At 37.3% G+C, this 19,600-nt stretch overlaps 1 protein-coding gene and 1 long non-coding RNA gene across 2 annotated transcripts in view; one reads left to right on the forward strand and one right to left on the reverse strand.

Annotated features, from left to right (window-relative positions):
• LOC109058827 (ephrin-B1-like) overlaps nt 1-8,713 on the reverse strand; it is a 33,164-nt gene extending 24,451 nt beyond the window's left edge. Inside the window, exon 1 of the mRNA XM_042756391.1 lies at nt 7,687-8,713. Within this exon, the coding sequence (XP_042612325.1) occupies nt 7,687-7,805 (119 nt within the window). The 5' untranslated portion in view covers nt 7,806-8,713. The remainder of the gene's footprint in view (nt 1-7,686) is intronic.
• A 164-nt stretch (nt 8,714-8,877) lies between these two features.
• Nucleotides 8,878-19,129, forward strand: LOC109087039. The gene is made up of 3 exons (XR_002017286.2): nt 8,878-9,097; nt 16,002-16,117; nt 19,045-19,129. It is a non-coding gene; the product is annotated as an uncharacterized LOC109087039 (long non-coding RNA).
• Nucleotides 19,130-19,600: the final 471 nt, after the last annotated feature.

Genomic DNA, 19,600 nt, shown 5'->3' on the forward strand with positions numbered 1-19,600 from the left:
TCTCAGGTCAGCCGGAGCTAATAAAGGTTATTGTGATTTGAAACTGCATGCAGAGAGCGCTGAGCTCAGATCAGCTGCAGATGAAAGCAGACTGGAGACTTCAGCTTCTCTGATGCTTTATAGCAGCATTTAGCTGACTGAAAGCGTGACCATTTCTCCGGACACACACGCACACACACGGGCAAGGAATGATGGGTTTAGTGAGTGTGATGGTCTGAGCTGTCGACTGGAAAGTGGATAAAAAGGATGGAGGAGCTTTGAACTCTAAAAGGGTGTGACTAATGACCCGCTGTGTGTGTGTGTGTGTGTGTGTGTGTGTGTGTGTGTGTGTGTGTGTGTGTGTGTGTATATATATGAGTTTGTGTGTGTGTGTTTGTGTGTGTTTGTGTGTTTGCAGTGCCTCTCTTTGTTTACATGCAAGCATAAATGTGTTAAGGGTAGATATATATATCCATAATATACTAGTGTGTACTGTCTCACAAAGTCAAAAGGGAAAGCAAACATGAGAGTGTGAATGTGCACACAGAGAAGTGAAGGAACCAACAGATCGCAAACCTCTCCTTACAGAACGCTAATCATTTCCCACCTCACACACTTGTGTTTGTTGTGTGTGTGACATACGCAAGTCACTTTGCAGGGAAGGTTGCAGTGTATGTGTGTCGTTAAGGAGAGACACATTATGGTCAGATCTTTCATGAGATGGTTTAATCGTGATGATGTTTTTGTGTCGTTAAGGATTTAAAAGTTAGGGAGAGAAACTGATGTTTAACATCTCGGGTTTGTTTTTGGACGTTTATGAGTCTAGGTATTTGCATAATGGCTGATCAGAAGAAGGAGAGAGGAAACAGTTTGTTACCGCGAGCCAGGAATCCGGCCCAACTATAATGATACATATGAGCATCCACCCTGAACCACAGCACTGTAGTGACTTTTATTCTGCAACCTATCCTGCGTGACTCTTGTCATGTTCTAAGCAAACTTAAGGTATTATTGTGTATTTGTATAAGGTAAGCTAAAATAAAATACTATTTCAGATTAATATTTTTGTATATTACATAAAAAGTACAAATAAATGTTTTTATTATTATAATAATTTTAAGTATAATAATAATGTTATCCCAACAAAAAAAATTCATCATAAAAGTGCATTTGGCTCATGCGCTATATTCCATACAAACGCTTTGTATCAGGGACAAAGACAAATTATTGGTCCTCAAATCTCATTGAAAAAGATACCTTCAAAAAACTCTGTGTGTCTTCAGGCAAGACATTATGAATGGTTAATTGTGTGAAAGATATTTAAGTGCTTTGGTGGAGGGGAGAATTTTCAGGGAAAACTGACTTAAATTTCCTCACACAACGCTATCATTTTCAGAAGACTTGGGATATAGCACATGTGTAAAAAGGACTACTTACTTTTATTGTTCTTTTGCCCCTACTGGAGCCCGACAGTAAAAACCTCTGTCTGCTTTCATTGCAGTTTGGACATTCTGGGATACAAAGGCATTCTGTGTTCCACAGAAGACAGAAAATCTTACAAGTTTGGAAGAACATGAAGGTGAGTAAATGATGTCTGCATTTTCATTGTAACTCTAGAAGTTAAGGCCTTGGGTAAAGTAATGAAATCCTCTGAGATGAGTTGAAAAGATGCAATAGTGTCATTTTGTGGTACAAGATAAATACAGGACAAAGAAGAAAGTATATTCCCTGATAGCACACGTACATCCCGTAGATGTTTATTTGATGTCTGCATTTGCATCTGCAAGATGTATTTTTAGAGTGTTTTCTCATCTGCAATATGAGCAAAGGATGTTTCCTATTAGATGTCAAATAGATGTTTATTAGATGTCTTTAAGATGTTTATGATTTAGAATGTATGTACAAATGACGTCTGATAGATAGTTTGTACACAGCAGATGCTTTCCAGATGAAGCGATCTTTAACAGACATCTTGCAGATGTACGTGTGCTATCTGGGGTGGGACTGTTTACAAAACTTTTTGGCTGTTTACAAAAAAACACTGTGGCAGGATCTTGATATAGCAATGTTATCAGATGGTATTACTTTGAAACTCTGATTTATATCAGCGCACTGAATGTTTAGCATATTCATGAACCCATGGAAGCCACCTTAAAGTGAGTCAACCAAAACTAAAAATTCTGTCATCATTTACTCAACCTCATGTTATTACAGTTTGGTTACTGTTCAATTACTGACTTCTAGACTAAAAAAAAAAAACTAAAAAAAAAAAAACATTTGAGACATTTCTTAAAATATATTTTACATTCCACAGAAGAAAGAATGTCATTCAAGCTTGGAATGTCATGAGGGTGAGTAAATGATGATAAAAATGTTATTTTTGTGTCAACTGTCCGTTTAAATAATTAGCAGACGTTACTGAGATCCCCAAAAAAGCCTGTGTTTACATGTCTACCTAGTTATCTAAACATGGGCATGCTGGCACAGACTTCTACTGTTTATAAATAAAGCCAATTATAATAACATCAGACTAACCATAACCCAAACCCCTAACAGAAACATGTTAGCCTTTTTTCAGTTACAAAAAAACGTAATTTACTTTATTTATGAATGATTTTGACCTCTGAGGATATCCTGGGCCTCCCCGAAGGGAGGTTTTCTCAAAATTAAGCTAACTTCTGGGGATAATTTTGTCCCCAAAGTATAACTAAGTAAACGCACCCCCTAGCAGCTGCCACTGCTCCTCTTCCGTCGTGTGCTCCATCAGAGCCTACAACTACAAACATAACCATCCTTAAAACAACACGGGCGCTGGGTTTGGAGCGCGTCTGTGTGTGTGAGAGCCGTTTGAGGAGGCTGTGAGAGCCCAGCGGTCATGCTTGGTCAGGGACAGACAATGGGCATTTGTTACTTAAGCACTGTTGTTAATGAAGCCCTCCCTATGTGTGCATGCACACACACACACACACACACACACACACACACACACACACACGGATGTACAATAAAAATTAGGTTTCATGCCAACCCCTCTCGCTTTCTCTCTCTGCATTATATAACGACTACAGAAACCGTTTTAAGTTGCAAACTGAATCCCCGTTAAAATGTACATACTTTATAGACATCACATAGTTAGACTCAGGATATAACATTTATAGATCACAACTCACACACATACACACTGACAAACATCCAGAAACATCCACAACACCGTGAAATGCTATCAACGTTGGAACAAAAGCCACTTCATACATACTCCAGAGAGGAACAGGTCTGTTGTGGAAATGCCGGCTGAGACAGAGGGAAGTGTGTTTGTGTGTGAGTCTGCATGAGTCCTCTCTTGCTGTTCAACATATTGAAACTCTGACAGAGTTAATCTCCTCACTGTCAACTCCTATTATAACACCACTGATCATGACATACACACACACTAACTCATGCATACACAAACACGCACACATTCACGCATACACACTCATAAATGCACACGGACACATGACCGAAAGTGACACTCGGAGTAACTCTGAGAAAAATTATTACTGCTGTGGATGACTGAATATATGCCTAAACATGTCCTGAATGCTCCCGAACAGTTACACAGGCATATGTGGAAATCCGTAACTTTGATCGCAGTTGAGACCAACATGATCCCAGAGCAGGCCAAAGGCCGTTTATGTCTTTTCATGCCATCATAATCAGATTCTTCAGACCCAAAAATATGCTTTTGGAAATTTCTACATTTGTGAGACATAGCAAATCAGAGCATGTTTTTGCAACAGGTTGGAGCCTCTCAGACGGATGCAGGTTTAAGTCTGGCCTCCATAAATAGGCTTATTTTACACTTTCCTGTAATTCTCTTTTACTCCTTCATTATTTCTTAAAAATCCAATGCCAACTGCTTAAAAATTATTTCTTTTTTTTACTAAAACTCAAATCATTTCCAAAGCTGTATGAATTTCATTCATCTGTGGAACATTAACAATATTTCGTGGAGTTTTGTCAGTGGGATTCAAAACAACACTTTTTCGGAATATCCTCAGCAGAAAAAAAAGTTGTAATTTTCAGGCAGTTGTGTTGGATTTTTAATTTTTAATTTTTTTTTTGGTAAAGAGTGTTCATGAGCTGAACAGGATGTTTATCTGCTTTTTTTAGACGGTTATGTCTGCACATAGAAGTTGCTGATTAAGAATAATTGTGCACCACAGAGTGTTGGGTAAATGAACAAACTTGTACGCTTGAATACACACTCACACACACATACGTAAAATACTTCAGTAGCATTTTTGAGCTAATGAGAGACAGATTTCCAATTAGTTCTCCTCGTCTCCTCCCTTAGCACTGGATAATGGCCAAAACACACAGGCACATTCATACATATATCATGGACTCCCTCTTACTTTGTTCTTAAAAAATCCAAAAGCCAAAATAAATTTTGTTAATTTGCAGAAAATTGTTTCTAAACAGCTAGAGTGTTTTCTTGATAAGCAAATGGCTGCCAAGAACTTGAATGTAATAAAATTATATTAATTTGTAACTAGAAAAATTTTATGACATACGTGGGAAGTAAAGCGAGTCCTCATTTTGTTGTTTGTGTGTGTTTGATTGGGTGTATAGTATGTGACACATTAAGGGAATAAGATATAACCAGAAATCTCTTGTCTCAATGTGATAATTGTCCCAATGATTAGCTACTTTATTCTCTCTGTCTGTCGCTCTCTCTCTATTCCCGGCAGATCCCACTTCTCTTTTCTTCCCTCAAGGCAGAGGAAGGGTGGGGAGGGGTGTCGCTTTTACATTTTTCTCAGTCCAAATTATAGCTGTGAACTATGCAGATAGGAACAGAATTATACATCTGAAACCAGCGGTAAGTCTGTGCGTGAGTGCGTATGTGTAGTTGTGTCTAGAAGTAATTAAATTTACATAATTGTGTCAACAGAATAAATCAGTGAAGCTCTTGTTCCACCAAATGTTTCTTCAAGAGAAAACGCAGGGGTAGCTTCAGCGTTCAGTAAATTTAGCATTTTGCTGATATAAATATCAGAGTGCTGAGGGTTGGAGAATGCAGCCAGAGTTTTTCTAAATTTACAGTCCTTCAATTATATTTTGCATTCAGTCTGAGAGAAGTCTGACCTAAAACACAAATGGCACATTATTATGGGTAAGCGAGTCGAGTGTGTGTGTGTGTGTGTGTGTGTGTGTGTGTGTGTGTGTGTGTGTGTGTGTGTGTGTGTGTGTGTGTGTGTGTTTGTGTGTGTGATGGCCTCACTGCTGAGAGGTTTAAAGTGTGACTTGGACTTAGTGGTGGTGGATGCTCCCATATGTCTGTTGCAGGGATAGAGCGCAAAGAGTGTGTTTGCCCGAGGCCCATATGTCTTTATGAGAGTGCTTAGGATTATCTTTGCGTTCAACGACCAGCTCATCTGTGTGCATCGATTTACAGCTCTGTTTTAATGAGATTGAGATATGCGGACGTGCCTCTCATTAAATTCAAAAACGTTCACTAACAAACGATTCTGATATTATTGTTCTTGACTTCACACACTGTTTCAAATTCTCTTTCTTTCAAACTTTAGTGAGGGTCTCTGAACCTTGACTGAGCAACACACACATGCTCATGCACAGGTGCATACACACACACATACAAAGTCTGTAAGTAAATAAACATTAAGTACATAAAACAACATGCAGCAACTGTGGTAAAACAGACCAGGCCAGTTTGAGCATCTGCTGTGCCATGGAGCTCAAAGCTGTTTCAATGAGTAAAACAATCCACACACAGAGGGGCTCCAGCGACTGATCTGAAATCTTCTCGCAGGACGAGAAGCTCAAATGTTGCTGATCTTTAAGATCTCTCTAACGGATTTAACTCCTACATACAATTAAAAATCTATAGGCCTATTATTAAAATAATAACAATAAAAAAAAACTTAAAGCATTAATTTTCCAACTTTCAATCTTGAGGGCCCAAGTGCTTTGTATATAGGAAACTGGGTTATTTTTCAACATGTATAAAAACATTAACTTGCAAGTTATAAATAAATGGGAAAAATATGTATATAAAATAGGCTGCATTAAATTAATTTTAGTAAAACTTTAATAAGTAAAATAACTTTAAAAAGTCAGTTAAAACATACAGTGCTTAAAAAATATCAATATATTTGGGTTTAAAAATCTTTCATAACATTTCTAACTTTCTTAGTGTATTATAACTAAATGTCAGTTAAGCATTCTATAATGTAATAATTTTTAACTGTATTAATTAAAGTTGTTATAAAGTGTTACCCAATTTCTAAACAGCTATTTTATTTTCCCCTTATTTTGTTCCTTACTCAGTTTAAGCATGAGAACATTAAAAATGAAAAAAAAAAATAAAATAAAATAAACATATGTTCATTTAACATTTGTTGTTTTGTTTTTTATTTTGAGGTTACAATTTATGTTTTCGCTTCGCCCCTTGGGTTCTCGCATGCTAAAGTTTTCAAGTTTTTTAGAAGGCCATCTTGCTCATCTTTTACAAGGCCAACCAAGAGACTCATTAATTAAAATATTACCCCAAAGATGAAAAACGTGCACTATTCCTGTCCCCTTTTACGCTCATAACTCAGCGACTGTGTCTCAAAACCCTTTTGAACTGCCTACCAAGATGAGACTATGATGCCCAAAATGCTGTCTACATGCACCCCCCACCCACCCCCCAACATCACCACTAAAAAAAATGCTGTCTAGCTGGTAGGCAGCTCATTAGGTTTTGAGAGACAAAAAAAATGCTCAAAAAAAGTGCAAAATAAGACATATCATCATGTTAGTCAACTAACAAGACAAAATAAAATCAACTTTTGGTTATGATATATATTGAGGTAAAAAATAAGTACATCTTGACTTATTTTACGAATGTAAACTTAAACAATAAGCTTTCTTTATTATGTTGAGTCAAGCTTCAGTGGCGTCTCGAGCCATTATTCAGGTCAAGTAAACATGCTGGACGCTTTGGACGATTTATGAGCAGCAATCAGGGAGATTTTATGAGCGTCTAGGAAAAACTGCTTAATAACCTATTAGCTCTCTCGACACAACTCTGATTTGATCAATATGACATTCGCAAAGAGCCATCGGGCCGCCGGGATCCTGGGAGTCAGTTCGCCTCTCATGGGAAAAGATGAAAAGCTGGACACGCCGAGAGATAGAGTGAGTTTCGTGCTAGAAACATAGTGTAACAGTAGCAGATCTGCCTATTTATAATGTTTAAAAGTATGTTACGGAGAAATTAGGCCCGCGTCAAGGCCACATTACATTTATGTAGCCGAGGTTGTAGCAGCCAAGAGATTCTTAAAAATTACGACATTTCCCATAAACATTTAACGAAGTTGTGCTAGCTGTATAGTTGCCGAATCCCCACTCAACAAGAGATTTTGAGTTGATGAGAAGCGGCGGCGGAGTAACGTTATGACAGCTGTGCGTTAGATCCCCGGGAGAGCGCGCGCGCTTGCACGGTCACTTCAGGCTCGAGCTCAACGAGAGCTTCATGTCATCATGCAGGAGAGCGAGCCGTGATACGAGTAGCGGAGATTTTCAAACCGGACTCCTCAAACTGTAGTCTATTTTAATGAACAACAGAAGTCAAACTATTAATATCACTCACCTGAGACTCTTGGCTACATGTCATGCTCTTTCTAGGGGATTTTATTAAACACGCGCTCGTGCACTTACTTGGGATTTTGTGAATTCCACACGACAGACTCCAGTGATTTGGCTGCGGGTAACGCGTATCTGCACATGACTGTCAGAATCCAGAGGTAATATTTCCACGAGCAGTCACTTCCAGCCATCTTACACGCTTCTCGGAGAGACACAAGCCAGCCAGAAGATAAGATCCTTTCGATCGACTGTACCCCGGGTTACCGAAGCACATGCAACAGACTAGGTTATGCGTCCAGGCGGAGGGGCTCCATGGCTCAACTTCCAAATCCAATTTTTCTAGTGTTGCCTGGAGGGAAAAAAGGTGTCGCACAACGTTGCACAGGCGGCTTCTGGGCCAATGTTTCTCTGTTGCCAAAATCGCTGCTACCTTTCACTTAGGTAAACGGCAGCGCGTGACTGTTTTATTGTACTCATCTATTAATTGAGCTAGTAGCCTTACAAAAGGTCAAATCACGCCAGACAGGAGGTGAGTGACACGCACACAGGTATAAGGACCATCAATCCCGTGTTGGTGCACAAATCCGATCCTGATCATGTGTCAGATTTAAAATAGACTCCTTTCGCTTTTGATCCCAGATCATAGAGATGCGCTTCAGATATGCAACAGTTTTGTCCGATATTTATCGACCTATATCCATGTTCAAAGTGTCCTGGAACAAAGCTTAACTGTCAGTCACAGGACGGCCAAAAATGTCTGTCCAATTCCATTTGGATTTTCTTTCAAAAAGAACCATGAAAGTAAACTCCCGAGTTTTGCTGCTTCTTATATTGTATGATCTGGATTTTTAGCGCATGCTGAAAGACTGGATATCAGTTACTGTCCGCTCCTGCCTCGCGTGCCGAAAGGTGCAAAAAAAAATCGTCTCAAGGATATAAACAGATGGGGAAACTCCAGCAATTCGGCGTTTCCTCTGCGAGTAAGTGACGCGTCTTTTAGCCTTGGATCTTGTTTGGAGTTGTTCAGCGCTCAACCGTGGATCCGCTGCGTCCGCAGTCAGTCCCGCACACCGTTCACAGCGCAGTGGCTCGCGATCCATCACCTCCACTCCCACCGAGCTGCTAAACCCCGCCCTATTCCGAAACGGACCAATCAACGCGCACGTTCAGGGCGAATTCGCAACATGGTGTCCCTCCGTGTACGACGAGTTTCAGAGAAGTTCAGCTGGGAGACTAATGCATTTACAAAAACCTATAGTGAGTCTTGTCTTACTCGTTGAAGACGTTCAAAAGTTTTTAAGATGCTAACTCTCTTAAGTTTTTTTACAGACTAACTCTGGCGCAAGTCCGTTTTTTCTTTGACAGCGTGTAGCAAAGCTGACTGCTTGTTACTATGGTTACTCCGTACGTTTATTTATCACTTAGGCTGTATTTTCGTTGCCCCTCTCGGTTAGCTTGACATTTTCTGGAGTCATTTGAATACGTAAGTCTGTTTTATATACATAACGCATCACGGCTTACAACTGAAAACACGGGTCTTCACCGTAAAAGCGTTTAATAACAGATTTAGGATCATTATCCCAAAGACATCCAAGAGAGTGACACTAATGATATTTGATGGTCAAACAAAGATAACGCTAATCCTTTCAGTAGACAATACCGCTCCCTATCGGCTGTTACAAAAAAAATCATTTGAATATTTCAAAACTTAATTGATAGCTTTTAGCTGTTTTTTAGGTTAGCTTTTATTTTTTGTTGTTTTAGTACAACATTACTATAATATTCAGTATACAGTAGAACAAACAGTGACATATTAAAATATGACGTGAATCAAAATCGACCCAGTTTAAATCTTAATTATTTCAGTTGTACATGTTCAAATCTAACTTTAAGGTCAGTGACTAATTTGTACATCTTCCTCCCTGAGTGACATATGGTGTCCTGTCAATCTACTATACAACCAGTCTGTGTCTGTGTGTGTGTGTGTGTGTGTGTGTGTGTGTGTGTGTGTGTGTGTGGTTCTTCAGAGAGCCATATGTCTTGAGAAGTGTTAGTCCTCTGTCTCGTGTTTAGATAACATGAGTGTGTTGTAGCTTTTACTCTTTGAGCTCTTGTGTGTGTGAAATATCAGTTTATTCTTTACCCACATTTATATCAGGTCTGAAAGGCCCGCCACACATTTAGAAATGATATATATGCAGTCATGTGATCTGTTTAAGGCTGAATGTCATCAACTCTGGCAGAAAGAGTGGTTTGTGTTTTAAGACAGACTACTTTTAGTTAGCAGAGGCACATTTTGGTGTTTTTTGTGTGATTTATTTTTCTGCAGCTTTGTGTGTAATGTTCACATGTCCTTTTGCATAGGTACAAATATCTGACCTTTTCTTATTTCACCAGTACTCAGAGCTAAATATAGGCCACCCACCTTAGCCTGGATGTAAGACCTTTCAGCCAGACATATGCCCTCTTTTTCCTCTTTTCTTTAGTCGGCTCTTTCTGTATCTGAGATGATCGGACGTTTAGTACCTCAAGCCTGAACTGAAAATATTCGCTGCAACAAGCTCAGAGAGAGCAAAACCACACACACCCACCCAAGAAGAAATTACTGGAGAACATTTGTCAGCAGCTATTCACTAATACATCCACACTGCGGTCTACACACAGTTACTAATAAACCGAAAGTACACATGGACACACAGACCCACACATACTCTATACACACTTTGAACTTTGCTTAAAAAGTTGATAAAAAAGCATGCATACACATATAAAAACATTTCAAAAGTTTGGGGTCGATAAGATTTTTTCATGTTTTGAAATAAATTTTTTATGCACATGATTGATCTTTTTAAATGTAATTTTTATTGTACATAAATACAGTAGAACCCATAATATTGTGAAGTATTTTTTTATTTTTATTTTTTTTACAATTTAAAATAACTGTTCTATTTTAATACATTTTCAAATGTATTTTTTTCTTGCTGGTCATTGAATGGTTCTGTTAAAAAAAAAAAAAACAATAATACTGACTTCTGCTTGTTCTTAAATAATACCAAATTATATGAATAATTCCAAGTGAACTATATGTTATTTTGACAGAAAAAAAAATACAACAGAGAATATTATTTACATATAGCGTATCAATTCTGCATACACTCTTAAAAATAAAGGCGCTTCAAAAGGTTCTTGACAGTGGTGCCATAGAAGAACCATTTTTGGCTCCACAAAAAACCATTCAGTCAAAGGTTCTTTAAAGAACCATCTCTTTCTTACCTTTTTATTACATGTTTTATATTTTTTGGACATTAATTTGCTTTTGTGAAACTTTTGTGTTATTGAGATGTTAAAGGTTCTTAATGGAACCATTTAGACAAAAAGGTTCTTCTATGGCATTGTGAAGCACCTTTATTTTTAAGAGTGTATTATTTATGGTTGTGGTTCTTTAGATATTGAATTTTTGATAGAAACACTGAGCACTCTCAGCTAAGCATCGGCGAGACATGCACCTTTTGTCTTTGGTTTATTCTGTATGAGTATGATTTTGTTGGTTTGTATTGAGATTAATTGAAAAAAATTTGCTTTACAGGTTGCTTGACAGTGAGTGAAAATCTGAAGCGCTCAGTCAGAGTGTTCACCAAGTGAAAATATATCTGTGCTAAACTTATACTTAGCCTCTAACTCTAACAATTTATTAGGCTTTTTATGATGTTGTTAATTTTTTAGTTTATTTATATGAAAATTTAGTCACAGATGTGAGTGATTTACTTGCATTACTTAAATATATTTATGTAATTATATATGTTTTATTTTTCAATTTATTTAAATATTTCATGAGCATTTAGATCAGACATTCATAGTCAATCTAAATACACCCTGTTTTCCTGTTCACACAAGCTTGAGTGTTAATGTCTGAGCATTTGTTACCAGGCAGCCCAAATCTCAGATAAAGTCGACTGGGTGGTGATGGTGACTTAACGTGACTCTGCCCTAATGAACTCTTCTGTTTCCTTCTTATTTGCACCTATTACTAATTGACATAATTGTTAGTTAAGCTTAGTTAGTATTTATGTCTGTATGTGCTTAAAGGTGCAGATGTTTGTACACGTATGTGCGGGCATTGTTGGATTTGGTTTTGGTCCAAAAATACAGTAGATTAACTAAAAAATGTTTTGGAATAGTTTCACTGAAGAAGGTGTGTGTCTGTGTGTGTGAGAGAGAGAGAGAGACAAGGAGGTGGAATGACTGTAATGGAGGAACTCAGGAGGGTGTTGATGGAATATTCAAGCAGATAATAGACCAATTTCACACACAGCCCCCGCCCCAGCACACACACTTCTCTCTCTTATTCTCTCTCTTCCACACTCAGTCAGTAGGAAATCATGAATGACAATCCAACACTGCCCCACCCAGAAAGCCCCCATAGGCCCAGCTCAGCACACTGAGATCACAGTATTACAACAAAAACATTTGCTTGGACCAAAAAGTGACACACACCTACACATGCACATAGCCTATTTAAAAAGCACTTGTACACAGGCATAACGAGACACCTACATGTGTACATGGACCCGTATGCAGTGTGCCAGTCCTCTATGAGTATGTATATCTGGGAACACATCCATAGGCAGATGATCTGGTTGTCACGGTGAGCAATGGGCTCAGAAAACTTCTGTGTTTCACTATGCTTGGATAAATGTGTGCGTGAGTGTGTGCATGCGTGTCTGAACCGGTAAACTTGGCATGAAATTGTGGTGGCGACTGTGACGGATCTTCATTTCCACTCTGACAGTGGTGCTCACACACACATTACTACCTTTGTTCTTATACAACAGGTTGGAGAAAAAGAAAAATGTGTGTGTGCATCTGTGTGCGTGCATGTGCTTGCATGTATCAAGTACTAAAGTCCTGTTAAGTGCCTTTAATGATTGTTTAAGAAACCCATTATGTTCGGCAAATGGATCCAGTATTGATTTCATGTCATTGTCTCAGGTTTGATCATCTTTCCTGACTCTTAAATAATGTATTTCTAATGGACTCCACACTGCACTTACATACTCCATTTAAAAATGACAGGATTCCAATCAGTTGCCGATCAATAACCTTTAGCCCCGGTGTGCAGGTTCCTCTTAACCACTGATCTGCATTAGGTTCAGACACAGAGTTGGCTGGGAAGTTGTTTTATGTCTCAGCAAGGAAATATTTGTTACATTGTGTCATGGCTAAAGCTACACGCAGACCTTCCAGTCATTCTGTCCTCAGTTTTAAAATAATTGGCTTTATTTGTGGTTTCTTTTGAAATTCTGCTGGCAAAGAAATCAGTCAAGAACAAGTTTTGGCATATAAGGGAATGTTTTAGATTATATTTATGCTATTAAAATATTTACACACAGAAAAAAAAATATCATAAGATTTATAAGAGAAAGGTTAAGGGATTGAATCTGATTGAATTACATTAACAGTAACATTATAGTTTCAGTATGAGAACAGTGCCAATTTAATATGGTAATATTAAAAATCATACAGTAAAAATAGTCTAGGACTTGACGAAATTGCAACCTGCTAAATGATATAAATACTGTAATGGGTTATATGTCAAATGTTACCTAACCAAACCGGAAAATAGGTCTCATTCAATATCCAAATGTAAGTGAGAAGAAAAATGAAGAAAATTTAGATATCAGTCTGCAATTATGACAGACATCGGTTATGATCATATTTGGTATCTCCTTTAAAGTTCAGCTCTATATTTAAGAAAGCACATACAAAAGACCTGAACCAGAAGCAACGCAACCTGGTACAATGTACATTTGTGACCCTGGACCACAAAACCAGTCATAAGGATCATTTTCTCAAAACTGAGATTTATACATCATCTAAGTTGAATAAATAAGCTTTCCATTGATGTATGGTTTGTTAGGATAGGAAAATGTTTATCCGAGATACAACTATTTAAAAATCTGGAATCTGAGGGTACAAAAGAATCTAAATACTGAGAAAATCTCCTTTAAAGTTGTCCAAATGAAGTTCTTAGCAATGAATATTACTAATCAAAAATTAAGTTTTGATATATTTATGGTAAGAAATTTACAAAAAATCTTCTTGGAACATGACCTTTACTTAATATCCTAATGGTTTTTGGCATAAAAGAAAAATCAATCATTTTGACCCATACAATATTTTTCTGGCTATTGCTACAAAATATACCCCAGCGACTTAAGACTGGTTTTGTGGTCCAGGGTCACATTTAAACTGAAAATGAAAACTAAAAATTAAGACTGTACTAGCAGTCATTATGCTAACAAGTTTTATAATTTTCAGACTCACATATAATGTAAAAACTCTAGTAAGTACAATACAGACATAAACATTGTTTTAAATGGATTTTACAATGTAATCAATCAAGAATACAGTGTATATTGAGAAACAGACAGGGTATTATTTTTTATTCTGTTGGTTTACTGAATGTACGTGTGTTTCATTGTTTACTTAAGCTATTTCCACATATATCTACTTTTCTATCTAGAGAAATACAAGAATAAGATAGATGAACATGTGTTTCATGCTTAATGAGAGTGCATGATGAAATGCTCTTCACTTATCATTATAAATCTATTAGTTTTATAGCTACTCAAACCACAGCAGACTGACTGCACTGTTCATGAATAAACAAATGAATACATATACACACACAGAGGACAGAAAGCAGAACACTGCTCTCAACACACAATTATCCAGCATTCCTTTGTAATTGAATATATTTCTCTGACTCTCTGTCTCTCTCTCTTTCTCTCTCTAGCTTCTTGTATCTCAAGCTCTTTGTGAGAAGAAAAATGTTTGTGTCATTTTGTACCAGTTTTAAAGATGGTCATACATCAGCCAGCAGATATTCGTTTAGACTTCTGATGTAATTATGCTGTAACTGTGTGTGTGTGTGTGTGTGTGTGTGTGTGTGTGTGTGTGTGTGTGTGTGTGTATCAGGTCATTTACAGCCCAATATGTTAGCGCCGAGATGTCCGGTCAAAGATATCAGTCAAAAATGTCTCATCTTTTCTCTCTCTGTTCTGTTTCTGTGGTGTTGCCTGCAGCTATAGTCTGTGATAGATAAGATATTATCATGAAAGAATCTGATGTGATTGCGAACGGCTGTTTTGAGGGGAGCCTTGCGAATTACATCACCCTCTCTTTTCACATTACAGATAACTGTGATGTTTTATGTGTGTGCTACGCAATGGTTTCACACTAGAGACGATTTCACAGCGTGTGTAAAAGAATATCTTTTGGTGTGCACGTGTGCGTTTGTGTGTATGTTTTAATGAGTGTATGATTTTGAGTGCATGTCTATACAAATGAGCATGTGTGTCTTCTGTAACTGGAGCTCTAACGACTGTCCTGTTTCTTTAGCACCTGTCATTCATTTTTGACCCCACCATACCAGCCGTGAACTCCTCAAATGGTTTTTTGTGTGTGTGTGTGTGTGTGTGTGTGTGTGTGTGCACTGCACATAACGATATAAGATGACAGTGAACAAAACTCCCATATCCATAAGAATGGACTAACATCACTCACTCAACATTTGCACACACAGTCGTGTTTTGAAAAGTCCACCGCTTACCGAAAGATTAGAGGTTAAAAATAAACCCTGCATCTCCTTTTCAGCAAAACTATGTTTTCTAATGTCTGTAATAATATTGAGAGTTTAAACATTATGAAAAGGACAGAAATACTTTATACCTTATTTAGAAATGTCTAGACTCTCTGACTACATAGATATGGACACAGACACACAAACCGTGTCTGAGAATTGTGTGAAATAAAATTTGGAACACACAACTTTCAAGAACCTGCTCTGAATTTTGTGAGTGGACTAAAATCGTATTGTGTCTGAGATTTCTGTTCTAACGAGACTGAAATACAATACAAGCCAATTATCTTCACAAGCTTAAAGGTGCCAAGCAAGCAAAGGACCCTATCGTTCATTAACCCCACTCTGTTCGTGGTGTGTGTGTGTGTGAGCCTGTATGTGTTCATTAGTGGGTGCAGTAAAGCGTGTCTAAGTGGCACAGTGTGTAAGTAAATGGAGCTGAACAGCTCCTCAGCTGTGGATTTAGGTGCGTGTGTGGGTGTGTGTGAGAACGTATTTTTTTTTTTTTTTTTTTTTTTTTTTTTGTGAGAAAGGGTGAAAAAAGTAGTTCGCCTTTTCAAAGTGAACTGCTTTGTCTGTGTAATTTTGCCAGTGAGATGTGTGTGTACCCAGTAAAGAAGCTCCCAAGCCACATTTACACATTTTTAACACAAGCTACTCTTTAAACAACCATTTTTAGGAAGAAAATAAAGACAGAATGTGTCAATTTCAGACTGTGCATGTGTGTTTTTCTCTTGTTCCTCAGAAGTAGGGGACAGATGTCACCGATTGAGCCAGCCCCCCTCCCACTGCCCCGCCTCTTCCCTTCCCTATCAAAGGCCTGGGAGTGCCGGAGTACACATCAATCATTCTGAGTGACAGGTAGGAGTGTGTGTGACATTGTGGGAACATGTATAGTGTGTGTTATAGTGTGTTTAAACACAAGAATTCCTCTGTCCAGATAAAGGCACTTTATCTGCTGCTGTCTGCCTGGTCAGACATTATTTACTACTGCCCATCCCCGCACACAAAATTGCTCTTCTCGCTCCCTCATTCTTTTTTAAAGTCTCTTTTTTCCCTTCCCTGTGTATCTTGTTTTTTAGGCCTACGTTAAAATGCACTTTTGCTTGATAAATGCTTTCTTGTCAAAGGACTATGGATGGATATCTATTGCTTTGTTTTGAATTCATCAATACCTCACCCATGGACGTCTGATGGAATCATTCATACATGCACTTCTATTTGTAATTTTATGAAGTTCAGAAATTTTAGGTCATAAATACTTTTTATCTGAGAACCCATACATTTCTGCTTAACTGGCCAAATGTAGAATTTTTTTTTAATTTAGTGAACAGTTTAACTGTCTAACACAGATTAAAAACTATTACATATGAATGTCATGTAAACATATTTAGAGCAAAAGTCACTTTGAAGTTGTGTTAGTCTTTAAATAAAGTGCCCAGTGACTGCTGGGAGATGTTAACAGACTGCTTCAGGCAACTACGGATGTTAACAATCTACTTTTAAGTAATGCCAGTTAGCAAAGAGACAATATGAAAATGTCATTTCTCATAGATGTCATCAAATGATTTGTTGTCAGTTTTTTGGCATTTTAGCTTTCATCATCCTACTTAAGATTTGTTGGATGGTGTGTTTGACCTGCAAAGGGCGATTCTAAGCACATATGGGTATTTATATCCATCCAATCAATGGTAGCGGAAAGTTAAAGGAAAGCAGCAATCTGACTGTTTCCTTCCCGTGAAGGAGCCATTATGGGAGCCAGATTTCTTTCAGAGGGATTTATTATAATGGATTCATTATCTCTAGCTTAGTATTTAATTTCAATATTTGTTGCACAGATTTATTTCAGTTTTATAGAGTTACATATACAGTACCGTTTAAAAGTTTGGGGTCATAAGATTTTTTTCTTTGTTTTCAAGTCTCATGCACTCCAAAGGTTGCATTTATTTAGTAATACAGTAAAAACAACGATATTGAATAATGCTGGTTTAAGAAACATTGCTTATCATTGTAAATGTTGAAAACAGTTCTCGGAAAACATGTGGAAATGGTAATATATATGGAAAAACATGGAAACGGTCATACTTTTTAAAATTTTAAATAGAAATCTTTTGTAAGTGTCTTTAGGATCACTTTTGATAATTTTAATGCATTCTTTCTGAATAAAACTTTTAGCCTAATTTCTCTGAAGAAAAAAAAAATCTTACTGCCTCGCAATGTTGTAGTTGATCATTTATTGTAGAGTGAAGTTTGTAATGTACAGTTAATAGTTAATTTAGTCATACTCATGGTTAATGGTTAATGTAGACTTATGTTTGTAATGTACAAGGGTCAGCTGTCTTGTTAAAACGAGACCAGCTGAGTTTCATTCACCTACTTTTAATGCAGGTTTATCATCTTTTACTCTTTGACTTTGTAATGTAATTATTAAATCAGAGTAATGAATGCTGGGTGGTGCATGTAGGAGGATAGATTGAGGTTTGAATTATTATACTTCGAATATACTTCTGTTGGGGTCAAACACACAGTGTCACGCCTCAGCACTCACCAAGGACAGAGAGAGGGAGGGTGGGAGGAGGATGAGGAAAAGTGGATCACTGAAATAGGAGGAGGACACCAGAGAAAAGGGAGTGAGAGGGTATGATATGGACCCACTCATGACCTGTGGTATCTCACTGAAGCTCACTATGACAACTGAAGTTGAATTAATCACCAGCCCTCTCTCGTTCTGTCTCTATCTGGACAGATGTAGTACTGATGTGGACAGTAACTCATAGTAAGGGCTTTGTTTTTGGCCTGCTAAGAAGCTTTAGTTAGTAGGTTTTAGTTACTCACAGGGCTGAGATGTGGATATGGTAAGTAAGACTCTCACTGATGAACAATTTGCATGCTATTCTATATGGTAGACAAGATTAGGATTAGAACATCATAAATCACTATACAGTTTTATGGCTAATATTGTGCCCAACCTTTTTTTTCTTACTGTTCAGAAAACATGCAGGGAATAAAAGGCAACATGAACCTAAAAATTCATTAAAGAACCTAAAAGTTAAGTAATAATGCATTTTAAAGTAATGAAATTAGCTACATGCTAACACAGGCATGTATATACAAGCAGTAGGTGAGTTTGATGGTGAGTTTGGTTTTACTACTTACTAAAACTATGCACTTTTCTGTATCTTTCTCACTGAAGAATGTGCCTTTAGTGTGAAGTAGAATAGAGTAGAATAGTGTGAATTGGCATTCAACCTCTCCCTGGCTCCTCTACACTGGTGTGTTTGTGAGAGAGAAAGAGAAAGTGAAGTGAATGGAGTTAGTTAGCCTAATGATGTCGCAGTGCTAATCTGTTTCTCTCATTACTCTGACTGACATTTGAATGTTAATCCTGAATTAGCTGGTAAACTATCTAAGTGTCTGAGTGATGACTTCATCAAACTTCACTCCATCTGTGTGTGCCTGACAGTGATAGATAATAACTGTGCTTGCATTGTTGTGTTTTCATAATTGAGAAAACAGCTGTTTTTTTTTTTGTTTTTTTTTTCCTTGTAGTCATCAAAGTAGTGGTGGGATGTGGGTTGCTGAAAAAAAATCTCATCAGCTTAGTTTTTGTGTGTGTGTGTGTTTAAGTGTATGTGTGTGTGTGTGTGTGTGTGTGTGTGTGTGTGTGTGTTTGTATGTATGTGTGTATGTGTAAATGAAACATTTGGAGTGAGTAAGATGTTTTAAAGAAATTAATAATTATATATATTTTTGTACTTTTTTACTTTTTTCATTTTCTATCCATCTAGAAATCCTGAAAATGTACCACCGCTTCCAACAACAAAATTAATTCTGTGACACTGAAGACTGCTGGGTACTGAATATTCAGCTCTGCCATCACAAAAATAAGCTATGTTTTAAAATATAAAATATAAAATAGTTTTTATATAGTTTTAAATTGTTTAATTTTTTTTTTTTTTATGTTTTTTTTGTTTTTATTGTGTTTTTTTGATATATGATGAATTGGTGTTATATGTTAGGATGTGTTTAAAGAAAAAAATCTGTAGCTGATTTATTGAGTATAACTAGAACAATGAGCTGAGTATAACTAGAACAATTTATTTTTACTTTTCCGGGTCTTGAAATCACGAGTTGTCCATGACCGTGGGAACTGTGAGGTTAAGTGTTTTTGTGAAAATGGACATATCTGCCCAACATGCTGACACAAAAGTGCAGTGTAGCTAATGTCAAGCAGCCAAAACAGAGAAAAATAAAACATCCTGAGATCTGTGTCCTGCCTTCTTGAGTGTGTGTGTATGTGTGTGTGTGTGTGTGTGTGTGTGTGTGTGTGTGTGTGTGTGTGTA

The sequence above is a fragment of the Cyprinus carpio genome, chromosome A5 (assembly GCF_018340385.1).
Source record: "Cyprinus carpio isolate SPL01 chromosome A5, ASM1834038v1, whole genome shotgun sequence".
Lineage (NCBI taxonomy): Eukaryota > Metazoa > Chordata > Actinopteri > Cypriniformes > Cyprinidae > Cyprinus > Cyprinus carpio.